The sequence below is a fragment of the Oncorhynchus kisutch genome, linkage group LG16 (assembly GCF_002021735.2).
Source record: "Oncorhynchus kisutch isolate 150728-3 linkage group LG16, Okis_V2, whole genome shotgun sequence".
Lineage (NCBI taxonomy): Eukaryota > Metazoa > Chordata > Actinopteri > Salmoniformes > Salmonidae > Oncorhynchus > Oncorhynchus kisutch.
In genome coordinates, this window is record NC_034189.2 from 45,933,325 (window position 1) to 45,958,708 (window position 25,384).

At 42.9% G+C, this 25,384-nt stretch overlaps 1 protein-coding gene across 1 annotated transcript; it reads right to left on the bottom strand.

The window, feature by feature from the left end:
* Nucleotides 1-14,786: 14,786 nt before the first annotated feature.
* On the bottom strand, nucleotides 14,787-24,956 carry LOC116353983 (uncharacterized). The gene is made up of 3 exons (XM_031792252.1): nucleotides 24,759-24,956; nucleotides 15,005-16,159; nucleotides 14,787-14,804 (listed from the first exon to the last, which is right to left on the bottom strand). Exons 1-3 carry the CDS (start codon nucleotides 24,954-24,956, stop codon nucleotides 14,787-14,789), a joined length of 1,371 nt encoding a protein of 456 aa, XP_031648112.1.
* Between the last annotated feature and the right edge of the window lie 428 nt (nucleotides 24,957-25,384).

Sequence of the window (25,384 nt, forward strand, 5' to 3'; positions counted from 1 at the left end):
ACGTTGCCTCCTATATGGCAGCTTCCCTTTGCCCCCAGGTCCAGAGGCATGATGTAGTTCCTGTCCTCTAGGTAAAGAGACAGGCTCTCCAACACACAACCTGTTTGGCATGACAGAATACCTAGCAGGAGAGGAAGAGAGAGAGAGAGAGGGGCTCAACTGGATTGGACTGTAAAACACCAGGGCAAAACTTTGAGAATTGGAACAGGAAATTTGACGCGTAACTGACCAATGAATACTGACAGTAACCCTAGAGTTACAGACGATACTGACAGTTACCCTCGAGTTACAGACGATACTGACAGTTACCCTCGAGTTACAGACGATACTGACAGTTACCCTAGAGTTACAGACGATACTGACAGTTACCCTAGAGTTACAGACGATACTGACAGTTACCCTAGAGTTACAGACGATACTGACAGTAACCCTAGAGTTACAGACGATACTGACAGTTACCCTAGAGTTACAGACGATACTGACAGTTACCCTAGAGTTACAGACGATACTGACAGTTACCCTAGAGTTACAGACGATACTGACAGTTACCCTAGAGTTACAGACGATACTGACAGTTACCCTAGAGTTACAGACGATACTGACAGTTACCCTAGAGTTACAGACGATACTGACAGTTACCCTAGAGTTACAGACGATACTGACAGTTACACTAGAGTTACAGACGATGCTGACAGTAACCCTAGAGTTACAGACGATACTGACAGTTACCCTAGAGTTACAGACGATACTGACAGTTACCCTAGAGTTACAGACGATACTGACAGTTACCCTAGAGTTACAGACGATACTGACAGTTACCCTAGAGTTACAGACGGTACTGACAGTTACCCTAGAGTTACAGACGATACTGACAGTTACACTAGAGTTACAGACGATGCTGACAGTAACCCTAGAGTTACAGACAATACTGACAGTTACCCTAGAGTTACAGACGATACTGACAGTTACCCTAGAGTTACAGACGATACTGACAGTTACCCTAGAGTTACAGACGATACTGACCGGAGACAGAGTCGAAGTTGAGGACATTGTTCATGAGAGCGGTAGAGAGGATGATCTCATCATAGACAGGAACACTGCCTCCCACCAGCCCTGTGTTACCACCCTGAGGACTCACTGCCAGGTTACGACTGTTACAGTACCTACAGGAGAAACACAACATTAGAACACAGGTACACTGCCTGCTACCAGTCATGTAACACTGCAACAGTAGAGGAAACCTGGCTTCATACACTAGACGACTGGAGAATAATACCCAAGGATCTGAGAAACTTCCTCTGTAGTCTGGGGCATCAGCAGAACCTCACTGAAACCTGCACAGACAGAGAGAGGAGATCAACGCATCAACTCAATACAACAATAATAACAAATAATTTAATATTCAAACATTTAAATTGAACAACAATTCCATGTGAATCCGATAACTCTGATGTGCAGACTTTCCACTGTAGAGTTTATGTTATCTTATCATTGATGAGAATGTCTCAGATGACAACCGCACTGACATCATATTCATTAAGTACCACCGCATATGTTCAATTGATCGGATTACCAGAATATAGTTCATTTCCCCCCACCTTCTGATGTTCCCAGAATCTCTATGTTAACCAAGGGGTTTTCAAATGTAACCTCAGTAGGGTAGAGAGAGGAAAAAGTGGGAAGAGGTATTTATGACTGTCATAAACCTACCCCCCCCAGGCCAACATATTACACCTATATCTCCCTGTACATCTATCCAATACTTTCAAGATGTAGGAGTGCTTAGTGTTTATACTGTGTTATGCAGTATAACTTGACAAAAATCAAACAGATTGAAAAAAATTGTATTCTCTTTTATTCTTTGTTTTTTCATTGCATGCAAAAATACAGTATCCCTTCCTTCTCTCTCTCTCTCTCTCTATTACCCAGTCTACTCATCCATCTTCAAGCTTTCATCCCTTCCCTGCTCTTCTATCACCGTCTCAGTTCCACCTCCAGCTGGCTCCCTCTTCCTCTTCTTCTCCAGTCTCTTCCTCTCCTCTCTCCTCATCTTTTCTCTCTTCTTCTCCTCCTTTTCTTGAATCCTTCTCTCCATCTCCAGGAACTCCGCTTGAGCTTTCTCTCTCAGTTTCAGCTGCTCAGAACACTTCTTCTCTTTCTTAATTCTGTCTTTCATCATGTCATTATGTATCTTCATCAGCCCCTCTAACCTCTTTTTCTCTGCCTTTTCCTTCTCTATTCTTTCCTTCTCTCTCTTTTTCTGTTCGAACTTCTCCCTCTTCTTCTCAGCCTTCATGACTTTCTTCTGCTCTTTCTCTCTCTCCTTCATCTCTTTCTTCTCCCTCTTTTTTTGCTCCTCCTCCTTGTCTTTCATCTCCTTTCTCTCTTTCTCTTCATCTTTCAACTTCTTATTCAGTTTCTTATTTTTCTCTTTTTCCTCCATCTTCAAAAATGGGATTTTCTGCATTTGGTTCATTAGCAGAAAGCCCACTCTTCCCAGGATGGTCTCTGCTCTCTCTGATGAAACCTTCCCATTGGAGCACTTGGAATGGGCACAATCCGCCTCACTCTTCAATCCCTCCCTCGGGCTCACCTCCTCAGTGACGCTCCTCTCTTCACTCTCAGTTTCAATGCCTATCCAATAATCCTAACAGGAAGACATTGACTCTAGATGTAAAATTGTTCCAATGTGGCACATTCAATACACAATTGAGTGATCAACATACAATGATGGCCTAATAACCCTAGTGAGGGGTGATGTTTTATACTATGAGCAAAGAGCAGCAGGGTTGGGGTCAATTCCATTTAAATTCTGATCAATTCAGGAAGTTCTCTAAAATTCCAATTCTCTTCAACGCATTGAATTGAAATGGAACTGACCACCATCCCTGTAAAGTAGTAGGGTGAAATACGACACCTACCTTTGCCTCTTCCAGGGTCCAGGGCCTGGGTTCCTCACCCTCTGAACTGCATGTGGATGCTCCAACTCTAACAGGCATCTTAGTGACCACGCAGATCAGAGGAGTGGGCAGCTCATCATTGCGGGTTGCCAGAGTTAATTTAGCATTCGGGACCAGCTGTTGAGCATGAGGGCAGATATCCACCTCCACAGTAGTGCCCCTTCCTTTCTGATCTGGCTGCTTGTGGTCCTTGTCATGGATGCATGCCAGCCTTGGAGCAGGGCTTTTATCCAGGTCCTCTCCCTGGACAATGGATGTGCCTACAGTGATCTCTGTGGCAACGTAGGACTCGGGTACATCCTCTTTTTCCTCCTTGGTCATTTTGTGGTCAGAGTCACGGATACATGGCGAGCTTGGAGGCAGTGCTGCAGGGTCAGGAGGGCTTTGATCAGCTGCCATGTCCTCTTTGAGGTGAGTGGACACATCATTGGTTGTTTCACTGGCAACTGGACACTTGTTGGTTCCCTCTACTGCCGCCCCTGGCAGTTTGTAGTCCATGTCAAAGACACGTGGCAGACTTGGAGGCAGCATTGGGACAGGGCATTTAGCTGCTGATCTGTCCACTCCATCAACAGTAGCTGTGCCTGAAGTGGCCTCTGTAGCAAATGAGACCTCATAGGCATCCTCTACTGTGTGCTCTGGAGGCATGAAGTCATCGTCAACGACTGGTGGCAGGCATGGAGGCAGCACTGAAGGAAGAATTCTAGCTGCCCATCGGTTCTCTCTCTTGACAGTTGCTGTACCTGCAGTGTCTACTGTGGCAACTCGGCACTCCGTGGCTGAAACAGCAGGCTGGGATGTTTCCGAGACATTGAATGAATTGCCTTTGAGCCGCTGAGTCAGTGGTGGGAGGGAGAACGGATAGAATCTGTCCTCTTCCTTGATATTAGATATTGCCACTGGAGCAACTGAGACCTCAGTGGTTCCCTCTACTGTCTGTTGTGGTGGAATGGAGTCATCGTTAAAGAAGTGTGGCAGGTATCGATGCAGCATTGAGGATAGATGTGTATCTGTCGATAATTCCTCTCTTTTACCAGTAGAAACATCTGCAGTGGCCTCTGTGGAAACTGGGCACTCCGCAGGGACAAAGTAGGAAAATACAATGAACTGCTGTGCATCCTGAGTGCGTATGGCCAATGGAGAGGGGGGATGCAACATGGTTGGTATAGGCCTCCGATTGGTGAAAGCCAGTGGTGGGAGGGAGTCAATACAGGGAGCCATGAACTCAGTGAGTGGACGGTTGATCACATCTCTCACATTCTGCAGGAGAAAAGAAACAGACATGATGAAAGTGATCACATTCAGTACATACATTCTTTATGAGTGAACACTATGTACTTATACATCACAGATACAGTGCCTTCGGAAAGTATTCAGACCATTTTACTTTTTTCACATTTTGTTACCTCACAGCCTTCTTCTAAAATGGATTAAATAATTTTTTTCGCTCATCAATCTACACACATTACCCAATATTGATAAAGCAACAACAGAATCGTTCCAAATTCATTTCAAATATAAATAATGGGTATTTACATAAGTATTCAGTACTTTGTTGAAGCACCTTTGGCAGCGATTACAGCATAGAATCTTCTTGGGTTTTACTCTACAAGCTTGGCATACTTGTGTTTGGGGAGTTTCTCCCATTCTTCTCTGCAGATCCTCTCAAGCTCTGTTAGGTTGGATGGAGAGAGTTGTTGCACAGCTATTTTCAGTACTCTCCAGAGCTGTTCGATCTGGTTTAAGTCCGGGCTCTGGCTGGGCCATTCAAGGACATTCAGAGACTTGTCCCAAAGTCACTCCTGCGGTGTCTTGTCTTTGTGCTTAGGGTCGTTGTTCTGTTGTAAGGTGACCCATCGCCCCCAGTCTGAGGTCCTGAGCGCTCTGGAGCAGATTTTCATCAAGGAACTCTCTGTGCTCTGTTCATCTTTGCCTCGATCCTGACTAGTCTCCTAGTCCACGCCGCTGAAAAACATCCCCACAGCATGACGCTGACACCACCGTGCTTCACTCTGCCGTAGCTGCCAGATTTCCTCCAGACTTGACGCTTTGCAATCAGGCCAAAGAGTTCAATCTTGGTTTCATCAGACCAGAGCATCTTGTTTCTCATGGTCTGAGAGTCTTTAGGTGCCTGTTGGCAAACTCCAAGCGGGCTGTCATGTGCCTTGTACTGATGAGTGGCTTCCATCTGGTCACCCTACCATAAAGGCCTGATTGGTGAAGTGCTGCAGAGATGGTTGTCCTTCTGGAAGGTTCTCCTATCTCCACAGAGGAACTCTTGAGCGCTGTCAGAGTCACCATCAAGTTCTTGGTCACCTCCCTGACCAAGACCCTTCCCCTCCGAATGCTCAGCTTGGCCGGGCGGCCAGCTCTAGGAAGAGTCTTGGTGGTTCCAAATTTCTTCCATTTAAGTATGATGGAGACCACTGTGTTCTTGGGGACCTTCAATGGTGCAGAGATTTTTTTTGGTACCCTTCCCTAGATCTGTTTCTCGACACAATCTTGTCTCGGGAACTCTACGGACAATTCCTTCGACCTCATGGTTTGGTATTTGCTCTGACATGCACTGTCAACTGTGGGACCTTACATAGACAGGTGTGTGCCTTTCCACATGTCCAATCAAGTTGTAGAAACATCTCAAGGACGATCAATGGAAACAGGATGCACCTGAGCTCAATTTCGAGACTCATAGCAATTCTTATGTAAATAAGGTATTTCTGTTTTTAAGTTTAATACATAAGCAACAAAAACATGTAAAACAGTTTGCTCACTTTGTCATTATGGGGTTTTGTGTGTAAATTGCAGAGAATTTTAATTTGATTTAATCCATTTTAGAATGAGGATGTAACGTAACAACAGGTGGAATAAGTAAAGGTGTCTGAATACTTTCCTAAGACACTGTATATATCTAGTGTCCTCTCAGATGCTCTGCACCAGTCTGTACCAACCCTGGGTCTTCTAGCTAACGGGTCAACTAAGTGTAAAAATACATGCACTACACCCAGCATAACATTTGATATTTTAGACATTTAGCAGACGCTTTTGTCCAGAATGATTTACAGTTAGTGCATTCAACTTAAGGTAACTAGGTGGGACAACTACATAATCCTGATTTGAAGGTCTACAAGAGATCACTTGGTCTTGTTATTTTAATTTTTTTAAAGACAAAGCAATCATAAGAATTGAGGACTGTGTACATAACAATACTCAGAGACATACAGAATACAACACAATAAAAGTTATCAGACAAAATACTGTTAGCTTACATTCAATGGCATATGGCACATTTGATTTAATCAATATTGTTGACTTTGAGTTTGTCAAAGTTGGTCTTGTTACCTCCTCAATCAGGCTTGGCATTATCCTTGTCTCAAACCAAATCCTCTTTATCTCCTTCTCCTGCTCCCTCTGGATCTGTCTCACCAGAGCCAACCTGGCTCCCAGCTCCATCATGTAGTCTGTCTGGATCTCCCTTTCCTTCAACTGACACTCAGCCCTCCTCTGTGTCAGCGTTGAACCCTCCATGTCTTCCTCCTAGCTAACAATAAGTCTGGAAAATACATAACGTTGTAGTAAGTGGTGTATTGCTAAACAAAGATTAATACATCTCTTTACGATGTGCTCACATTTCCTCCCGTTTACTTACAATTAAGCAAGTGACAATCCCAATCCAGAGATGATTACGCAATAGGCCTGTCTGAATTACTAGTAAATTGTTGGCTACTAGAAAAGCGACCAAGTTCAAATGAATCGATTTTGGCTGTTCCTATCATTATGTACACAATATCCTTTATGACATCTTCATTGTGATGCAAGGCGTTGCCATTGGAGATGACAAAGCACATCATAGATTTTAACAATCAAACTTCAGGCTCTCTCTGTACCTTACTATTGAGCCTTATTCAACCCCCTCATGTTACGCCACTCCATATTGGTCCTGGTTCTCACAAACCACACTAATCACTTATATAATATCATTCAAAAAGGTTTTGGGGGAAGAAAGTGACTCTATATCCATCATGGACCTAACTTGTTGTACAGTTTCATCTATTTGAATCAGTCTTCTCTTTGAGGGCCTCTGAGTGCAACTCAATTTAATGAGGTTTATCAATTCAACCATTTGAAATGGATGACCATTCATTCAAGAAAATCTGATTTTTAAATTAGATTTTTAAATGAGCAACTACAAGTTAGCCAAGTTCGCCTACTTGTTTTTTACACAATCTACCCTTGTGGTACATATTTATAGAGATAATTGATTACAATGTATGTTGGGGATTAACACAGAGATGCGGTTTTCTTTCATCAATAGAATGTATTTGCCATTAGGCTGGCTGACTACAACAACTGTAACATGTCATCTCAGTTGTCAGGATGAACAATTTTATCACAAAAAAGTGGATTCAAGCAAACTGTCTCTCGTCAATAGTTTCACTTGTCACCATGATTGCATGTCAGGCCTACTTAAAGGTTCATGTTAGTACACAAGTCATTTAAAAAGTAGTTATTCTTCAGAAACATAGTTAAACTATAAGTTCTATTACAACCTACCTCTCAAGTAAGCAGCGTGTTCTCTTGCTAATGAAATAGGACATGAATAATCTGTCAGTGGTTAGTTGAATCAGTCTCTTTGCAGTGTTCTGTTTGTCTGTGCAACAGCTAACCTCCCAGAATCAGAATCTTGTGATGTCACAATGAAGGCCCCATTGCTATGACTAGCCACAGAAGCTCTCATGTGTAATCAAATGCTGGAACAATTCACTTTTTTTTTTTTACCTGTTGAGCACAGTCATATGTAATATTTACATTGAATCCATGTAACCAAATGTTTTATTAAAATAAAATGCTCTACCTCTTATCAAATTGTTGACCATTCATAATACAGGTGTTTTGCCTATTTCAAATGTAATATGTTTTAGATTTCACAACTAGCATCCAGGTTTACTTAGGTTATTTGTTTGACCTTAGCCTTCCGCTAATGTCAGTGTTGCTCATCAAAATCTTCATCATTAATCAAATATATAGGCTACCTTACTACATACAGTAAAACAGGTCTTCTGTAGACTGTGACACCTCAGTGAGTGTTCAAGAAAACATCTCTCCTCAATGGCCTCAGCTATTAGCCATATGATCAACAAGGTCAAATGTTGCACTAAAATCAAGAAGCAGCTCAACCATAAGTTTATTTTGGTCAAGTGACCTGATCCATTGATCGGTTAAAACAACTAGAGCTGTTGCAGTTGAGGGATCTTCACGGTTCGCATGCTGGTAGAGAAATAAGATGTGTTGGATGTGTAATTATCTAGGCCTGAAACATTTGATTGAAGAGTAGGTGTCCCTGAATTCTTGCATTGTAGTTAAATTTATTATTAAGGAAATCAATATCAGCTGACTATAGAACAGTAGTTTTAGACCTGCCAACAGGTCCCATTGTTTAAAAACTTGTTTGAAATGTTTCTTATCCATGTCTTTCCAGTTGATCTAACCAATCAGACTCAAGAGCAGTGTAATTACTGACAGTGTAACAAAGTTGAAACTGCATCCTTTGTGTGTCTTCCACTAAGATACCAGTTGCATTTACATAGAGATGTAGGTTCTGCATCAGTCACATTACATACTGTTTGACAAGTAGCCTATGTCTTGTTATAGGAATAAATGTGAAATGCAGCACTGAAATTGTTTGAATTACATTAAATGATTACCTGTCAGAGACCACCCACTGGTTCTCTATTTCTTCAGATAGTGTTGACACTGTGACTTCAGTTAAAGGGGGTAGATCAGGAATCTTTGTTGGAATGTGGCCCTCAAACTCAACTGAAATAAACAGAGCAAATAATCAGGGACCTGCATCCTATTGATTCTATTCTGTCATGGATGATAATAATTAATACTGACACTTTCAAACATATGATCATAATCCTTTTCAGTTATTCTATAATATAGGATATAATCCATGTTGATTTTATCTTGTGCAAACATTATCAAAATCATTTTCACTGTCATAACTCAGTTCATCTATTAATTTCATACCTGCTCCCAAAAAGGCTCTTACATTTTCATTTTTCCTTACAAATACAAAAAAATTGCATGGATGGACATTGACAGGAATAAGACCAGGTGTTGACGTGGTTGGACTGTCCTAATACACCCTCACATGGCAACTTTGATCCGCATAGATACTAATCATCTAGACCACGGGGATTGGTGGAAGTCATGCAAAACAGTTTTTTACGCATTCGTGTCATGATGCCACTGAAGCAGACACATTGAGCACACGTTTGGTATGTCAAAGCTTGTACTAATTACATATGCCACCAACAAAGGTGATGGATACAATTTGAGATTTTAACTTTCCTGACCAGGACAGTCACGCAATACTGGAATATAAAAGAAAACCAGAATTCCTGAACATGTGAGTAGATATAGTATTAATGAGCTAGCAATGCTGTGTGTGCGCTCATCCGGAAAACGAGTGTGGTTGGCTTTTGACAGTTCAGTATGGGGTGCACATCCAACTGACCGTCAGCTGGCTAGAGATCGTGTGTGGTGTAATGTTTTGGATTCAAATAACCCATTGAATGTCAGAATACAACTATAGGGATTACATGAATTCTAGGTAAAATAAATTAAAGCTAGTATAAACTGCTGATCGTCTCTTATGGGAACATGTGGCACAAATCTATTGCTTCATGCTAATGCTAGCTACGTAGGTTTTGACGTTTTGGTAGGGGCACGTCAGTTTTAGCTAGGTGGCTGTCACTGGCTAGAAATCGTGTGTATGGTGTACTGATTCAAAGAAACCATCAGATGAAATTTCAGAATATAATTCATTATATGGCTAACAGATTGACGTTCGTATCAATTGCAGATCTCTTATGAGAGCAGGTAGCATTGTTGGTCTATGCTCGCTAGCTAGCTTAGCTTGCTAGCTAGCGAATTCATTTTGATGTCAGATCTACTTAGCTGGCTAGTTAGCATTTGTCTGGATGTCGGCGTTTCAGAGCAAGTTCAACCATCATTTAACCCCCGGGAATGATGTTCCATGGTGTTGTATCCCTAGATTAGCAATGTATGTGTGTAGGTGTCAGTCAGTGTCATACAGGTTCGATTGCATCACTATCCGAATAAAATGATATGATACAAAGGTAAAACGCAGTAACTGCAGCCAAGGGCAGGTTGAAACCAAACTAAAAGGCATTAAGTTCAGTTACTGCCATTTACCTTGGTTTCACAGTAACTTTTTGCAGTTACTGCTTATACGACCCCCATTTTCTCCAAAACACAATACAATAGAGGCAGGATACTTGTCCACATGATTAAGCATGCATTTAATCTAACATAAATTACATGAACTCATTTTTGACCAAATGAGCAGTTACTGCCTTTTTGCTTGGGAGGGCAGAATAGTGAAGACATCAACACTGTGAAATAAAACATATGGAATCATGTAGTAAGCAAAAAAGTGCTACAAAATACATTTTATATTTGAGATTCTTCAAAGTAGCCACCCTTTGCCTTGATGACAGCTTTGCACACTCTTGGCATTCTCTTAACCAGCTTCATGAGGAATTCATCTGGAATGCATTTTAATTAACAGGTGTGCCATGTTAAAAGTTAATTTGTGGGCTTTTTTTCCTTCTTAATGCGTTTGAGTCAATCAATTGTGTTGTGATATGGTAGGGGTGGTATACAGAAGATAGCCCTATTTGGAGAAAATTAACAAGTCCATATTATGGCAAGAACAGCTCAAATAAGCAAAGAGAAACAACAGTCCATCATTGCCTTAAGACATGAAGATAAGTCAATCAGGAAAGTTTCAAGAACTTTGAAAGTTTCTTCAAGTGCAGTCGCAAGAACCATCAAGCGATATGATGAAACTGGCTCTCATGAGGACCGCCACAGGAAAGGAAGACCCAGAGTTACCTCTGCTGCAGAGGATAAGTTCATTAGAGTTACCAGCCTCATAAATTGCAGCCCAAATAAATGCTTCACAAAGTTCAAGTAACAGAAACATCTCAACATGAACTGTTCAGAGGAGACTGCGTGAATCAGACCTTCATGGTCAAAATTCTGCAAAGAGATCACTACTAAAGGACACCAATAATAAAAAGAGACTTGCTTGGGCCAAGAAATACAAGCAATATACATTAGACTGGTGGAAATCTGTCCTCAGCCCAAATTTGAGATTTTGGTTCCAACCTCCGTGTCTTTGTGAGGATGATCTCCGCATATGTAGTTCCCAGCATGAATCATGGAGGAGGTGTGATGGTGTGGGGTTGCTTTGTTGGTGACACTGTCTGTGATCTATTTAGAATTCAAGCACACTTAACCAGCATGGCTACCACAGCATTCTGCAGTGATCCGCCATCCCATCTGGTTTTGCGCTTAGTGGAACTAATAATTTGTTTTCAACAGGACAATGACCCAACACACCTCCAGGCTGTGTAAGGGATATTTGAACAAGAAGGAGAGTGATGGAGTTCTGCATCAGATCATCCAGCCTCCACAATCACCCGACCTCATCCCAAGTGAGATGGCTTGGGAAAAGCAGCCAACAAGTGCTCAGCATATGAGCGAACTCCTTCAAGACTGTTGGAAAGGCATTCCAGGTGAAGATGGTTGAGAGAATGCCAAGTGTGTGCAAAGCTGACATCAAGTAAGTTTAGTAAGTTCAAGACAACTGGTAACTCGGGAAAAAGGAGCTACGACTTGGAAAATACGTTTTCATTTTTCATCCAGCTCGGAATTGTAAATTTGGAACTCGGGCCTCTTTCTAGAGCTACGACCTGAAGATCACTGACGTAATCATGATTCAATCTTTTTTTTTTTCAGTTCCCAGTTGTCTTGAAAGCACCATGAATCCAGAGAATGCCAGACCTTGATGACAAAGTTTGATGACAAAATTTGCCCACGAAGGACCGCCGCACCACCTTCCTGTTCAAGTGAGCACAGCACAACAAGTTGAGTCCCAAAATGTAGCCATGTGCCTCACTAATATGACATGTTACACAGTCTATCACAGTGCCATCCGTTTTGTCACCAAAGCCCCATATAATAGCCACCTCTGCGACCTGTATGCTCTCGTTGGCTGGCCCTCACTACATATTCGTTGCCAAAACCACTGGCTCATCTGTAAATTGCACACCCAACTACCTCATCCCCATATTGTTATTTATTTATTTTTCTCTTTTGTACCCCAGTCTCTACTTGCACATGATCCTCTGCACATCTATCACTCCAGTATTAATGATAATTTGTAGTTATTTCGCCTCTATGGCCTATTTTTTTGCCTTACCTCATTAATATTTTCACGTGCACACTGTACATATATTTTTCTATTATGCTATAACTGTACGTTTGTTTAACCCATGTGTAACTCTGTGTTGTTTTTGTCGCACTGATTTGTTTTATCTTGGTCAGGTTGCAGTTGTAAGTGAACTTGTTCTCAACTGGCCTACCTTGTTAAAAACTAATTGACGCTACCCGTTCCGTTAGCGGGATAATTTTCATCAACAACCGCTGGATTGCAGAGCGCCACATTAAAATAATATTACTAAAAATAGTTATATTCATGAAATCACAAGTGCAATATAGCAAAACACAGCTTAGCTTTTTGTTAATCCACCTGTCGTGTCAGATTTTGAAAATATGCTTTACAGCGAAAGCAATCCAAGCGTTTGTGTAAGTTTATCGATCACTAGACAAAACATTATGGACACCTAGCATCAAAGTAGCTTGGTCGAGAAAATTAGAAAAGCAATCAAATTAATCGCTTACCTTTGATGCTCTTCGGATGTTTTCACTCACGAGACTCCCAGTTACATAATAAATGTTCCTTTTGTTCCATAAAGATTATTTTTATATCCAAAATACCTCCGTTTGTTTGGCACGTTGTGTTCAGAAATCCACAGGCTCGAGTGGTCACAACAACGCAGATAAATTCCAAATAGTATCCGTAATGTCCATAGAAACGTATCAAATGTTTTTTATCATCAATCCTCAGGTTGATTTTAAAGTATATAATCGATAATATATCAACCGGCACTGTCTATTTTTCAGTAGGAGAGGGAGAGTCAATGGCTGCACCACTCTGTTGCGCAAGCAAAATTCATGCGAACACCCAGCTATCCACTACGCGATGTTATCTTGCTCGCTCATTTTTCACAAAAAAAGCCTGAAACTATGTCTAAAGACTGTTGACACCTTGAGGAAGCGATAGGAAAGGGAATCTGGTTGATATCCCTTTAAATGGAGCGAAGGAAGGCTATGGAACATGGAGCTTTCAAAATAGAAGCCACTTCCTGGTTTTATTTTCCTCAGGTTTTCGCTTGCAATATCAGTTCTGTTATACTCACAGACAATATTTCGACAGTTTTGGAAACTTTAGAGTGTTTTCTATCCTAATCTGTCAATTATATGCATATTCTAGCATATGGGCCTGAGAAATAGGCCGTTTACTTTGGGAACGTTCTTTTTCCAAACATAAAAATAGTGCCCCCTAGCTGAAAGAGGTTAAAGTGTTGTGTTGTCCCACTTGTCGTGATGTGTGTTTTGTCCTATGTTTTACGTTTATTTATTTATTTTTAATCCCAGCCCCCATCCCCTCAGGAGGCCTTTTGCCTTTTGGTAGGCCGTCATTGTGAATAAGAATTTGTTCTGAACTGACTTGCCCAGTTAAATAAAATAAAATATCATATTCCTTCTATCAAATTCCTCTGTATCATATTCCTCTCCACCCTCCAACTCCCCCCCTGTTCTTCCTCAACTCCTCATCATTAAACACTCCCCAGATGTGAAAAGTCAACATGTTGTGTTTATACAGTGTTGTACAGTATGCCTTAACAAAAATCAGAGTTAATATTTTTAATTGTATTTTTAAATGCTTTGTTTTTTCATTGCATGCAAAAATACCATCTCTCCCTCCCTCCCTACTCTCTATTACCCAGTCTACTCATCCATCTTCAAGCTTTCATCCCTTCCCTGCTCTTCTATCACCGTCTCAGTTCCACCTCCAGCTGGCTCCCTCTTCCTCTTCTTCTCCAGTCTCTTCCTCTCCTCTCTCCTCATCTTTTCTCTCTTCTTCTCCTCCTTTTCTTGAATCTTTCTCTCCATCTCCAAGAATGCAGCTTGAGCTTTCTCTTTTTTAGCTCCTCATAACACTTCTTCTCTTTCTTAATCCTGTCTTTCATCATGTCATTATGTATCTTCATCAGCCCCTCTAACCTCTTTTTCTCTGCCTTTTCCTTCTCTATTCTTTCCTTCTCTCTCATTTTCTGTTCGAACTTCTCCCTCTTCTTCTCAGCCTTCATGACTTTCTTCTGCTCTTTCTCTCTCTCCTTCATCTCTTTCTTCTCCCTCTTTTTTTGCTCCTCCTCCTTCTCTTTCATCTCCTTTCTCTCTTCATCTTTCAACTTCTTATTCAGTTTCTTATTTTTCTCTTTTTCCTCCATCTTCAAGAACGGGATTTTCTGCATTTGGTTCATGAGCAGAAAGCCCACTCTTCCCAGGATGGTCTCTGCTCTCTCTGATGAAACCGTCCCATTGGAGCACTTGGAATGGGCACAATCCGCCTCACTCTTCAATCCCTCCCTCGGGCTCACCTCCTCAGTGACGCTCCTCTCTTCACTCTCAATTTCAATTCCTATCCAATAATCCTAACAGGGAGACATTGACTCTAGATGTAAAATTGTTCCAGTGTGGCACATTCCATACACAATTGAGTGATCAACATACAATGACGGCCTCATTGGGAACACAATTTGGGGGACAGTAATTAAGGTCATTTGTTTTTTTGTATCCTCATTAGATTTTACAATACCTATAAATTTACTTCCTGGGTCCATACTAAAAGTAATACACATGTTAACCCTAGTGAGGGGTGATGTTTTATACTATTGCAAAGAGCAGCAGGGTTGGGGTCAATTCCATTTAAATTCCGATCAATTCAGGAAGTTCTCTAAAATTCCAATTCTCTTCAACGCATTGAATTGAAATGGAACTGACCACCATCCCTGTAATGTAGTAGGGTGAAATACAACACCTACCTTTGCCTCTTCCAGGGTCCAGGGCCTGGGTTCCTCACCCTCTGAACTGCATGTGGAGGCTCCAACTCTAACAGGCATCTTAGTGACCACGCAGATCAGAGGGGTGGGCAGCTCATCATTGCGGGTTGCCAGAGTTAAGTTAGCATCTGAGAACAGCTGTTGAGCGTGAGGACAGATATCCACCTCCTCAGTAGTGCCCCTCCCTTTCTGATCTGGCTGCTTGTGGTCCTTGTCATGGATGCATGCCAGGCTTGGAGGAAGTGCATGGACAGGGCTTTTATCACCCATCATTTCCTCTCTCTTGACAGTGGATGCAACTGCACATGCCCCTATGTCAACTGAGCACTCTGTGGTGTTCTCAACGGTCTCCTCTGGGTGTTTGTGGTCAATGTGGGTCCAGGGCAGCCTTAGAGGCAGTGATGTGGGTGCAGGAGGACTTTTATCAGTCAAAAACTCGTCTTGGAGGACAGTAGATACGGAAGCGGCTACTTCACTGGCAACTGGACACTTGCTGGTGCCCTCTACTGCCGCCCCTGGCAGTTTGTAGTCAATGTCAATGACTGGTGGCAGGCATGGAGGCAGCACTGAAGGAAGAATTCTAGCTGCCCATCGGTTCTCTCTCTTGACAGTTGCTGTACCTGCAGTGTCCACTGTGGCAACTCGGCACTCCGTGGCTGAAACAGCAAGCTGGGATGTTTCCGGGACATTGAATGAATTGCCAATGAGCCGCTGAGCCAGTGGTGGGAGGGAGAAAGGATAGAATCTGTCCTCTTCCTTGATATTAGATATTGCCACTGGAGCAACTGAGACCTCAGTGGTTCCCTCTACTGTCTGCTGTGGTGGAATGGAGTCATCGTTAAAGAAGTGTGGCAGGTATCGATGCAGCTTTGAGGATAGATGTGTATCTGTCGATAAGTCCTCTCTTGTACCAGCAGATACATCTGCAGTGGCCTCTGTGGAACCTGGGCACTCAGCAGGGACAAAGTAGGAGAATACAATGAACCGCTGTGCATCCTGAGTGCGTATGGCCAATGGAGAGGGGGGATGCAACATGGTTGGTATAGGCCTCCGATTGGTGAAAGCCAGTGGTGGGAGGGAGTCAATACAGGGAGCCATGAACTCAGTGAGTGGACGGTTGGTCACATCTCTCACATTCTGCAGGAGAAAAGAAACAGACATGATGAAAGTGATCACATTCAGTACATACATTCTTTATGAGTGAACACTATGTACTTATACATCACATATACAATGCCTTCGGAAAGTATTCAGACCCTTTCACTTTTCCCACATTTTGTTACCTCACAGCCTTATTCTAAAATGGATTAATGGATTTTTCGCTCATCAATCTACACACAATACCCCATATTGACAAAGCAAAACCAGAATTGTTCCAAATTCATTACAATTAAATAAAAATGGAAATGTACATAAGTATTCAGTACTTTGTTGAAGCACCTTTGGCAGCGATTACAGCATAGAATCTTCTTGGGTTTTTCGCTACAAACTTGGCATAATTGTGTTTGGGGAGTTTCTCCCATTCTTTTCTACAGATCCTCTCAAGCTCTGTTAGGTTGGATTGGGAGAGTTGCAGCACAGCTATTTTCAGTACTCTCCATAGATGTTCGATCCGGTTCAAGTCTGGGCTCTGGCTGGGCCACGCAAGGACATTCAGAGACTTGTCCCTAGGTCACTCCTGCGTTGTCTTGGCTTTGTGCTTAGGTTCATTGTTCTGTTGTAAGGTGACCCCTCTCCCCCAGTCTGAGGTCCTGAGCGGGATTGGAGCAGATTTTCATCAAGGATCTCTCTGTGCTCCGTTCATCTTTGCCTCGATCCTGACTAGTCTCCTAGTCCATGCCGCTGAAAAACATCCCCACAGCATGATGCTGCCACCACCGTGCTTCACTGTGAAGATTTCCTCCAGACATGACTTTTGGCAATCAGGCCAAAGAGTTCAATATTGGTTTCATCAGACCAGAGCATCTTGTTTCTCATGGTCTGAGAGTCTTTAGGTGCATTTTGGAAAATACCAAGCGGGCTGTCATGTGCCTTTTACTGAGGAGTGGCTTCTGTCACGAACCGGCTCAAAGCCCGTAACAAAAGGGAGACAACGTGGAGATAAGGAGTAACAAAAGATATATTTATTAACTAAAGCAACTAAGGAAAATATACAATGGTGTGTGTAATCAGTAATCAGTAGTGTAAGTGAGTTTTGCATGCATGAATGTGATAATGCAGGGTGTTGAAAGATGTTGTCACAAACAACCCAAAAACCACCAAGAAACACAACAAAATCCATAAAGGTGTCTGCATGGAGAGTCTCCTCCATGAATGGGGAAGTGGTGTATTTATCCTGGGAGACACCGGGCCCAGGTGTTTCCCATGTAGCTGACGACCCTCCCAACTCCGCCCACCAGCATCCTAATAAGGAAATAACAGAGAGAGAATACGGCAGACAGAGTGGGAGGGTCGTCACATTCCCCCCCATAAAACTGGGGACCAACAAGGACCCCGGAACAAAATACCAGCCTAATTTCCAAATTGACAGCTTCTGCGCCACAAATTGATGAGGGTTTACGTGTTCACACTTACAATTTGCCCCAGCCAACCTCCTCCCCAGACCTCAGCGACCTTCGCACAGGAAGCAACATTTAAGAGGAAATAAGAAAACAAGACTAGGAGGGAGCAGACAGGACAGAGAGAACACGACAATACGAAACAATGGTCAGTTACGTAAACATTTAGGAACAGGGCGCACGAGAGAGCGCATCAGCAATCACGTTTTCAGTCTCCCGGATGTGCCTCACATCGAGATGGAATGATTGTAAAAATAAACACCATCGCATTATCCTCTGGTTTGGACACATCATGGACCTCAAAAAAGTGAAGGGGTTATGGTCGGTGTAGACCACAATGGGCACTACCCCCGACCCGACATACACTTCGAAGTGTTGTAGCGCCCAAATGAGTGCTAGCGCTTCCTTTTCAATAACCGAATAGTTCAACTGATAATCGTTAAACTTTTTGGAAAAGAAACGAACAGGCCTCTCAATCCCAGACACATCTGCTTGCAGCAAAACTGCACCTGCCCCCACATGACTAGCATCCACCTGCAAGGTAAATGACAAATCCACGCGAGGAGCAGCCAGCACTGGAGTTGAGGTCAGCAACCTCTTTGCATTTTCAAAAGCGTGTTGACAACGAGTAGACCAAACGTAAACAGCCTTAGCTTTCAGCATATCTGTCAAGGGAGCGACCACAGTAGAGAAGTTCCTACAAAAACTACGGTAATACCCAATCATGCCCAAGAAACGCATCAGTTCCTTTTTAGTAGTTGGTGGTGGAAAAGCATCAATAGCCACCACTTTAGCCCGAACAGGACGCACTTCACCCTGCCCAACCACTTTTCCAAGGTATGTAACGGTCGCCTGAGCAAACTCACATTTAGCCAGATTGATTGTGAGGCGACCCGCAGCCAGACGTTCGAACAAGGCTTGAATACGGGACAGATGTTCTTCCCAAGTATCTGCATATATTACTACATCATCCAAATAAACAGCGCACCCGGTCAGACCGGCGACAACCCTGTTCATAAGTCGCTGAAAAGTGGCAGGTGCATTGCGCAGACCGAAACTCATAACCGAATACGAGTACAGACCAAAGGGTGTAATAAAGGCAGAGATTTCACGTGCCCTACTCGTCAGTGGCACCTGCCAATAGCCTTTTAACAGGTCACATTTGCTCACAAACTTAGCTGCACCGACTTGATCAACACAGTCCTCCATCCGAGGAAGAGGAAATGAATCTGGCTTTGTGACACTGTTTACCTTACGGTAGTCCGTACAAAAACGGTTTGTTCCATCCGGTTTACTGACCAAGATACAGGGAGAAGCCCAACTGGAGAAAGAAGGCTCTGCTATCTTACTCTCCAGCATGTACTTGACCTCAGCATCCAGACAACGTAGTTTCTCTGAAGAAACTCTATAGAACCGCTGACGAATGGGGTCAGCACCTCCAATGTCAATATCATGTTCTATTAAGTTTGTACGTGTAGGTGTATCAGAAAACAAACCTGGAAATCTCTGAATAAGACCAACCATCTCTTTCCGCCCATCAACAGGTAGGTGAGTGAGAAGACTGTCTAAAATATCCAGTGTTTCTGAATTTTTCAATCTACCCTGCAATATACAATCGTCAGGACCAGGAACATCTTCCTCCTCATGCACAGATCTAGCAGGACAAGAACACAAGGAAACAACGGTATCAACCAAAAGAACAGGTTTACCGTCCTCTGTAGAATCCCACTGTTCAGTCTCAGAGGAACGTGCATAATAGGGTTTTAACAGATTTACATGGCACAGCTGGTGTGCTTTCCTCCGTTCTGGAGTGGCAACTAGATAATTTTGCTCAGTGTACTGGCGCACCACTGTATATGGACCTTGAAACTTGGCTTGAAAAGGAGAACCAACAATTGGCAGCAGAGCAAGAACCTGGTCACCTGGACTAAAGTGACGAGGCTCAGTTCGGCGATCAAATATGCCCTTCATCCTCTCCTGTGAAGATGATAACTTCTCTTTAGCCATTTCACCAGCGGCGTACAGTCGTCGCCGGAAATCACACACATAAGATAATAGGGACTGAGGAGGCTCGGGAGACTTCCAGTCATCCTGGAGAACAGATAAAAGTCCACGCACCCTATGTCCAAACACAAGGTCATTTGGACTGAAACCTGTGCTCTCCTGTGAAACTTCCCTAGCGGCTAACAGTAACCAAGGCAACCCCTCCTCCCAATCCTTATCCATCTCAGTACAATAAGCTCTCAACAAAGACTTAAGTGTTTGATGGAAACGTTCCAGTGCTCCTTGACTTTGCGCGTGATAGGCGCTAGACAAATTGTGTTTAATTTGGAGCTGTTGAAGAACCTGACTAAACAGATTAGAGGTAAAATTAGATCCTTGATCACTCTGAATGACCTTAGGGATTCCAAACAATGAGAGAAACTGAGTCAATGCTTTTAACACCGATTTAGTCGTGATAGATCGGAGAGGATAGGCAGCAGGAAACCTAGTGGTCTGACACATCACAGTGAACAGGTAACTGCTACCCTTTTTAGAACGAGGCAGAGGACCCACACAGTCAATAATCAGATACTCAAAAGGTTGGCTGAGTACAGGAATAGGAAACAATGGTACTGGTTTAATAGCTTGATTAGGCTTACCAGTTAATTGACAGGTGTGACAAGTTTTGATAAAATCAGAAACATCCCTCTTTAATCTAGGCCAAAAGAAATGTCTTAATATGCGATTGTAGGTTTTCCTCACCCCCATATGTCCAGCAACGTCGCTGTGAGAAGTTTCCAACACCAACTCACGAAGCTTAACTGGTACAACAACCTGACTAATTGCCTCCCCCAGAAAACAACTATCATGAGACACCCACTTTCTCATCAGGACATCCTCTTGGAGAAAATAGCCATGGGCGACATCTCCCAACTGTTCTACAGGCACAATTTGATCACGCAACTCTTCCAACGTGGGGTCATCCCGTTGCGCATTGATTAGATCTGACCGGGTTACAGATAACGGGATAACAGGGAAAACAGTGACATACTTTGTATTATTATCATTAGTCGGCGCAGTAACCAGTTCGCCACGGCTCATAGAACGTGTCACTGCACACGCAGAGAACACCTCTGGGAAACTCTGTACACTCTCATCAGGAATCCCAACAAATGACGGCTTAGTGGAAACCACTAGAGATGGAAACACGATTGGCCATACACGCTCACCAGCCAAGTTATTCCCAAGGATAACGTCGATACCCTCAATAGGCAACGAAGGACGCACCCCCCACAACAACTTCACCCTTCACCAGCCCACAATCCAACATCAGTTTATGCAATGGAACTGACAGAGTGTTCAAACCTATTCCCCTAATTAGAACACTATTCCCCGAATCAGTCTCAACAGAAAAGGGTAACACAGACTCCAACACAAATGATTCAGAGGCACCTGTGTCTCTCAGGATCTTCACTGGCACTAGGTCTTTACTTCCTAACAGACACAAAACCTTCCGTAATGAAAGGTAAATAGTCTGGATCAATATGGACTTTCACATTCTCCTGGGCTTGAGGAAATGAGTCATGAGTGAACTGATGTGGAACAGGTGCAGCTAACGCGGTAGGCTTAGATTTAGCATAAGCACCCTTTGACCTGAGAAGTGGACATTCGTTTTTCCAATGACCTGAACCTTGACAGTAGTGACACTCCTGCCCAAAGTCAGCTTTACCATGGGAGTCAGGCTCAACCCTAGTTGAATAGAACTCTGCCCGTGAACCAAAGTATCTCGGTGAGCGAAGCCCAAATCTATCCGAACGCCCCCACTCTTTCCGAATACGGGGCTCTGCAAAGACACTTTTGTGAGTCAACACATACTCGTCCGCCAAAACCGCAGCTTCAGCAACATTCTTTACTTTCTGTTCGTTAATATACGATCAGGAATTGTGTCCTTAAATTGCTCTAACATAATCAGATCACACAGCCCTTGGAAAGTCACAACTGCAGAGGCGGAACACCAGCGATTCAACTGTAAAGATAACTGTCGCGCAAACTCAACATGAGTCTGCTTATCATCCCTTTTTAAAGTTCTAAATCGTTGGCGGTAAGCCTCAGGGACCAGTTCATAAATCTGTAACACAGCTGTTTTAACTTTATCATAACTGGTACTGTCTAGTGCACTAAGAGCTGAATATGCTTCCTGTGCTTTACCAGTCAGCACACACTGCAACATTAAAGTGCGGTCAGAATCAGGCCAACTCCTACCGTCAGCAACCCGCTCAAACAACGAAAAGAATGTCTCGGGGTCCTTTTCATTAAACTGAGGCAATAACCGTAAGTTCCCAACAATATCAAATGTCTCTGGGGCACGACCAAAAGCAGAACTACCCCTAGGTAAATCTGGGTCACCTTCCCAAAACAAACTCTCCCCTGAGATCTTTCCTTCCCTAACCAACTCTATACGTTCTTGTTGCAACTTGATTTTAGCACGCTCCATATCTTGTTTAAATGCCAATTCCTTTTCATATTTTACACGATCATGCTCTAGCTTCTCACGATCATGCTCTAGCTTCTCACGATCATGCTGCCGATCATGCTCTAGCTTCTCACGATCATGCTGCCGATCATGCTCTCTCTTCTCACGATCATGCTCCAGCTGTAACAAAAGCAGTTCCTTCTGCTGTTCAAAAAGAAGGCTACTAGGGCTAACCGATGGAATGGCCATTGTAACGTTATGGGGAGACGACAAATCCTCAGCAGAGGCTGGCCCAGTGGTAACTTCAAGAATACCACTCTTCATCAGATTGGCCTTCAATATCAACCTAATAGAATTCTTTAGACGTTTATCACTAATCCGCGACCTTCAACAGCTGTTCTTTAGTACCTAAATCTAACAATTCCTCTGATGGAGAGCGAATGAACTTATCTACATAAGACGCCATAAGCACAAAAAAAAATTCTCGCTCTTCCCTTCTGCTGAGCGCACCAGACCACAACCAGAGAATTGACAATCACCCTGAGCACCACAGAAGAGATGAGATACGGAGCTTCCCCAAAACCTACAATAACTCAACCCTAGTCTTCGTGCAGATTTGCGGTGGGAATTTACGCACTGTAGCCCGCTGGCAAGGAAAAACTCTCCAGCATGCTGGCAAATTCCACCAAGCCACGGATGTGCCCCCAAGACAACTGCTCAGTCCACAGACACCACACAAAAATAACAAACATTAACCATGCCCAACATATTCCAAAAAATGAAACACGTCGCTAAACCTATCAGGGGAAAGAGGCTATAGCTCCGGGTAGCAAGTGCCACTACCCTACCCAAATCTCCCACCGAGGTACACAGCCGAATACTCACCTCAGACTGACGTCCCAACAGAAAGTAGAACAAGAGTTCAGGCTAGGCAGGGCCTGGAAACTAACCATTATACTCTCCAACACAGCACACAAACCAAACCACAAAGGCAACCAATACTGGGCCTATCAAAATCAAACAAAATATGCAAACCAAACACGTACCTCCACGGTCTCCCAAACCAATAGTTCAAAGATCCCGGATGAGCCCCCACTTGTCACGAACCGGCTCAAAGCCCGTAACAAAAGGGAGACAACGTGGAGATAAGGAGTAACAAAAGATATATTTATTAACTAAAGCAACTAAGGAAAATATACAATGGTGTGTGTAATCAGTAATCAGTAGTGTAAGTGAGTGTTTTGCATGCATGAATGTGATAATGCAGGGTGTTGAAAGATGTTGTCACAAACAACCCAAAAACCACCAAGAAACACAACAAAATCCATAAAGGTGTCTGCATGGAGAGAGTCTCCTCCATGAATGGGGAAGTGGTGTATTTATCCTGGGAGACAATGGGCCCAGGTGTTTCCCATGTAGCTGACGACCCTCCCAACTCCGCCCACCAGCATCCTAATAAGGAAATAACAGAGAGAGAATACGGCAGACAGAGTGGGAGGGTCGTCACACTTCCATCTGGCCACTCTACCATAAAGGCCTGATTGGTGATGTGCTGCAGAGATGGATGTCCTTCTGGAAGGTTCTCCTATCTCCACAGAGGAACTCTTGAGCTCTGTCAGAGTCACCATCAGGTTCTTGGTCACCTCTCTGACCAAGGCCCTTCTCCTCCAAATGCTCATCTTGGCAATGCGGCCAACTCTAGGAAGAGTCTTGGTAGTTCCAAACTTTTCTTAATTTAAGAATGATGGAGGCCACTGTGTTCTTGGGGACCTTCAATGCTGCAGAGAGTTTTTGGTACCCTTCCCTCGATCTGTTTCTCGACACAATCCTGTCTCGGAACTCTACGGACAATTCCTTCAACCTCATGGTTTGGTGTTTGCTCTGACATGCACTGTCAACTGTGGGACCTTATATAGACAGGTGTGTGCCTTTCCAAATCATGTTCTATCAATTTCATTTACCACATGTCCAATCAAGTTGTAGAAACATCTCAAGGACGATCAATGGAAACAGGATGCACCTGAGCTCATTTGAGACTCATGGCAAAGGGTCTGAATACTGATGTAAATAAGGTAGTTTAATACATCAGCAACAAAACATGTAAACAGTTAACTCACTTTGTAATTATGGGGTTTTGTGTGTAAATTGCTGAGAATCTTTATTGTATTTAATCCATTTTAGAATGAGGATGTAACATAACAACAGGTGGAATAAGTAAAGGTGTCTGAATACTTTCCTAAGACACTGTATATATCTAGTGTCCTCTCAGATGCTCTGCACCAGTCTGTACCAACCCTGGGTCTTCTAGCTAACGGGTCAACTAAGTGTAAAAATACATGCACTACACCCAGCATAACATTTGACATTTTAGACATTTATCAGAGGCATTTATCCAGAACGATTTACAGTTAATGCATTCAACGCAAGGTAGCTAGGTGGGACAACTACATAATCCTGATATGAAGGTATACGAGAGATCACTTGGTCTTCTTATTTAAAACAATTTCAAGACAAGGCAACCATAAGAACTGAGGACTGTGTACATAACAATACTCAAAGAGAGATATACACGATACAACACAAGAAAAGTTATCAGACAAAATACTGTTATCTTACATTCCATGGCATATGGCACATTTTGCCCGTATATTGACATATATTTGATTTAATCAATATTGTTCAACAGATCTCTAGTCGACTTTGTCAAAGTTGGTCTTGTTACCTCCTCAATCAGGCTTGGCATTTTCCTCGTCTCAAACCAAATCCTCTTCATCTCCTTCTCCTGCTCCCTCTGGATCTGTCTCACCAGAGCCAACCTGGCTCCCAGCTCCATCATGTAGTCTGTCTGGATCTCCCTTTCCTTCAACTGACACTCAGCCCTCCTCTGTGTCAGCGTTGAACCCTCCATGTCTTCCTCCATGTCTGGTTCTCACAAACCACACTAATCACTTATATAATATCATTCAAAAAGGTTTTGGAGGAAGAAAGTGACTCTATACCCATCATGGACCTAACTTGTTGTACAGCTTCATCTATTTGAATCACTCCAGTCTTCTCTTTGAGTGCCTCTGATTGCAACTCAATTTAATGAGGTTTATCAATTCAACCATTTGAAATGGATGACCATTCAATCAAGAAAATCTGATTTTTAAATTAGATTTTTAAATTACCAACTACAAGTTAGCCAAGTTCGCCTACTTGTTTTTTTACACAACCTACCCTTGTGTTACATATTTATAGAGATAATTGATTACAATGTATGTTGGGGAATAACACAGAGATGCGGTTTTCTTTCATCAATAGAATGTATTTGCCATTAGGCTGGCTGACTACAACAACTGTAACATT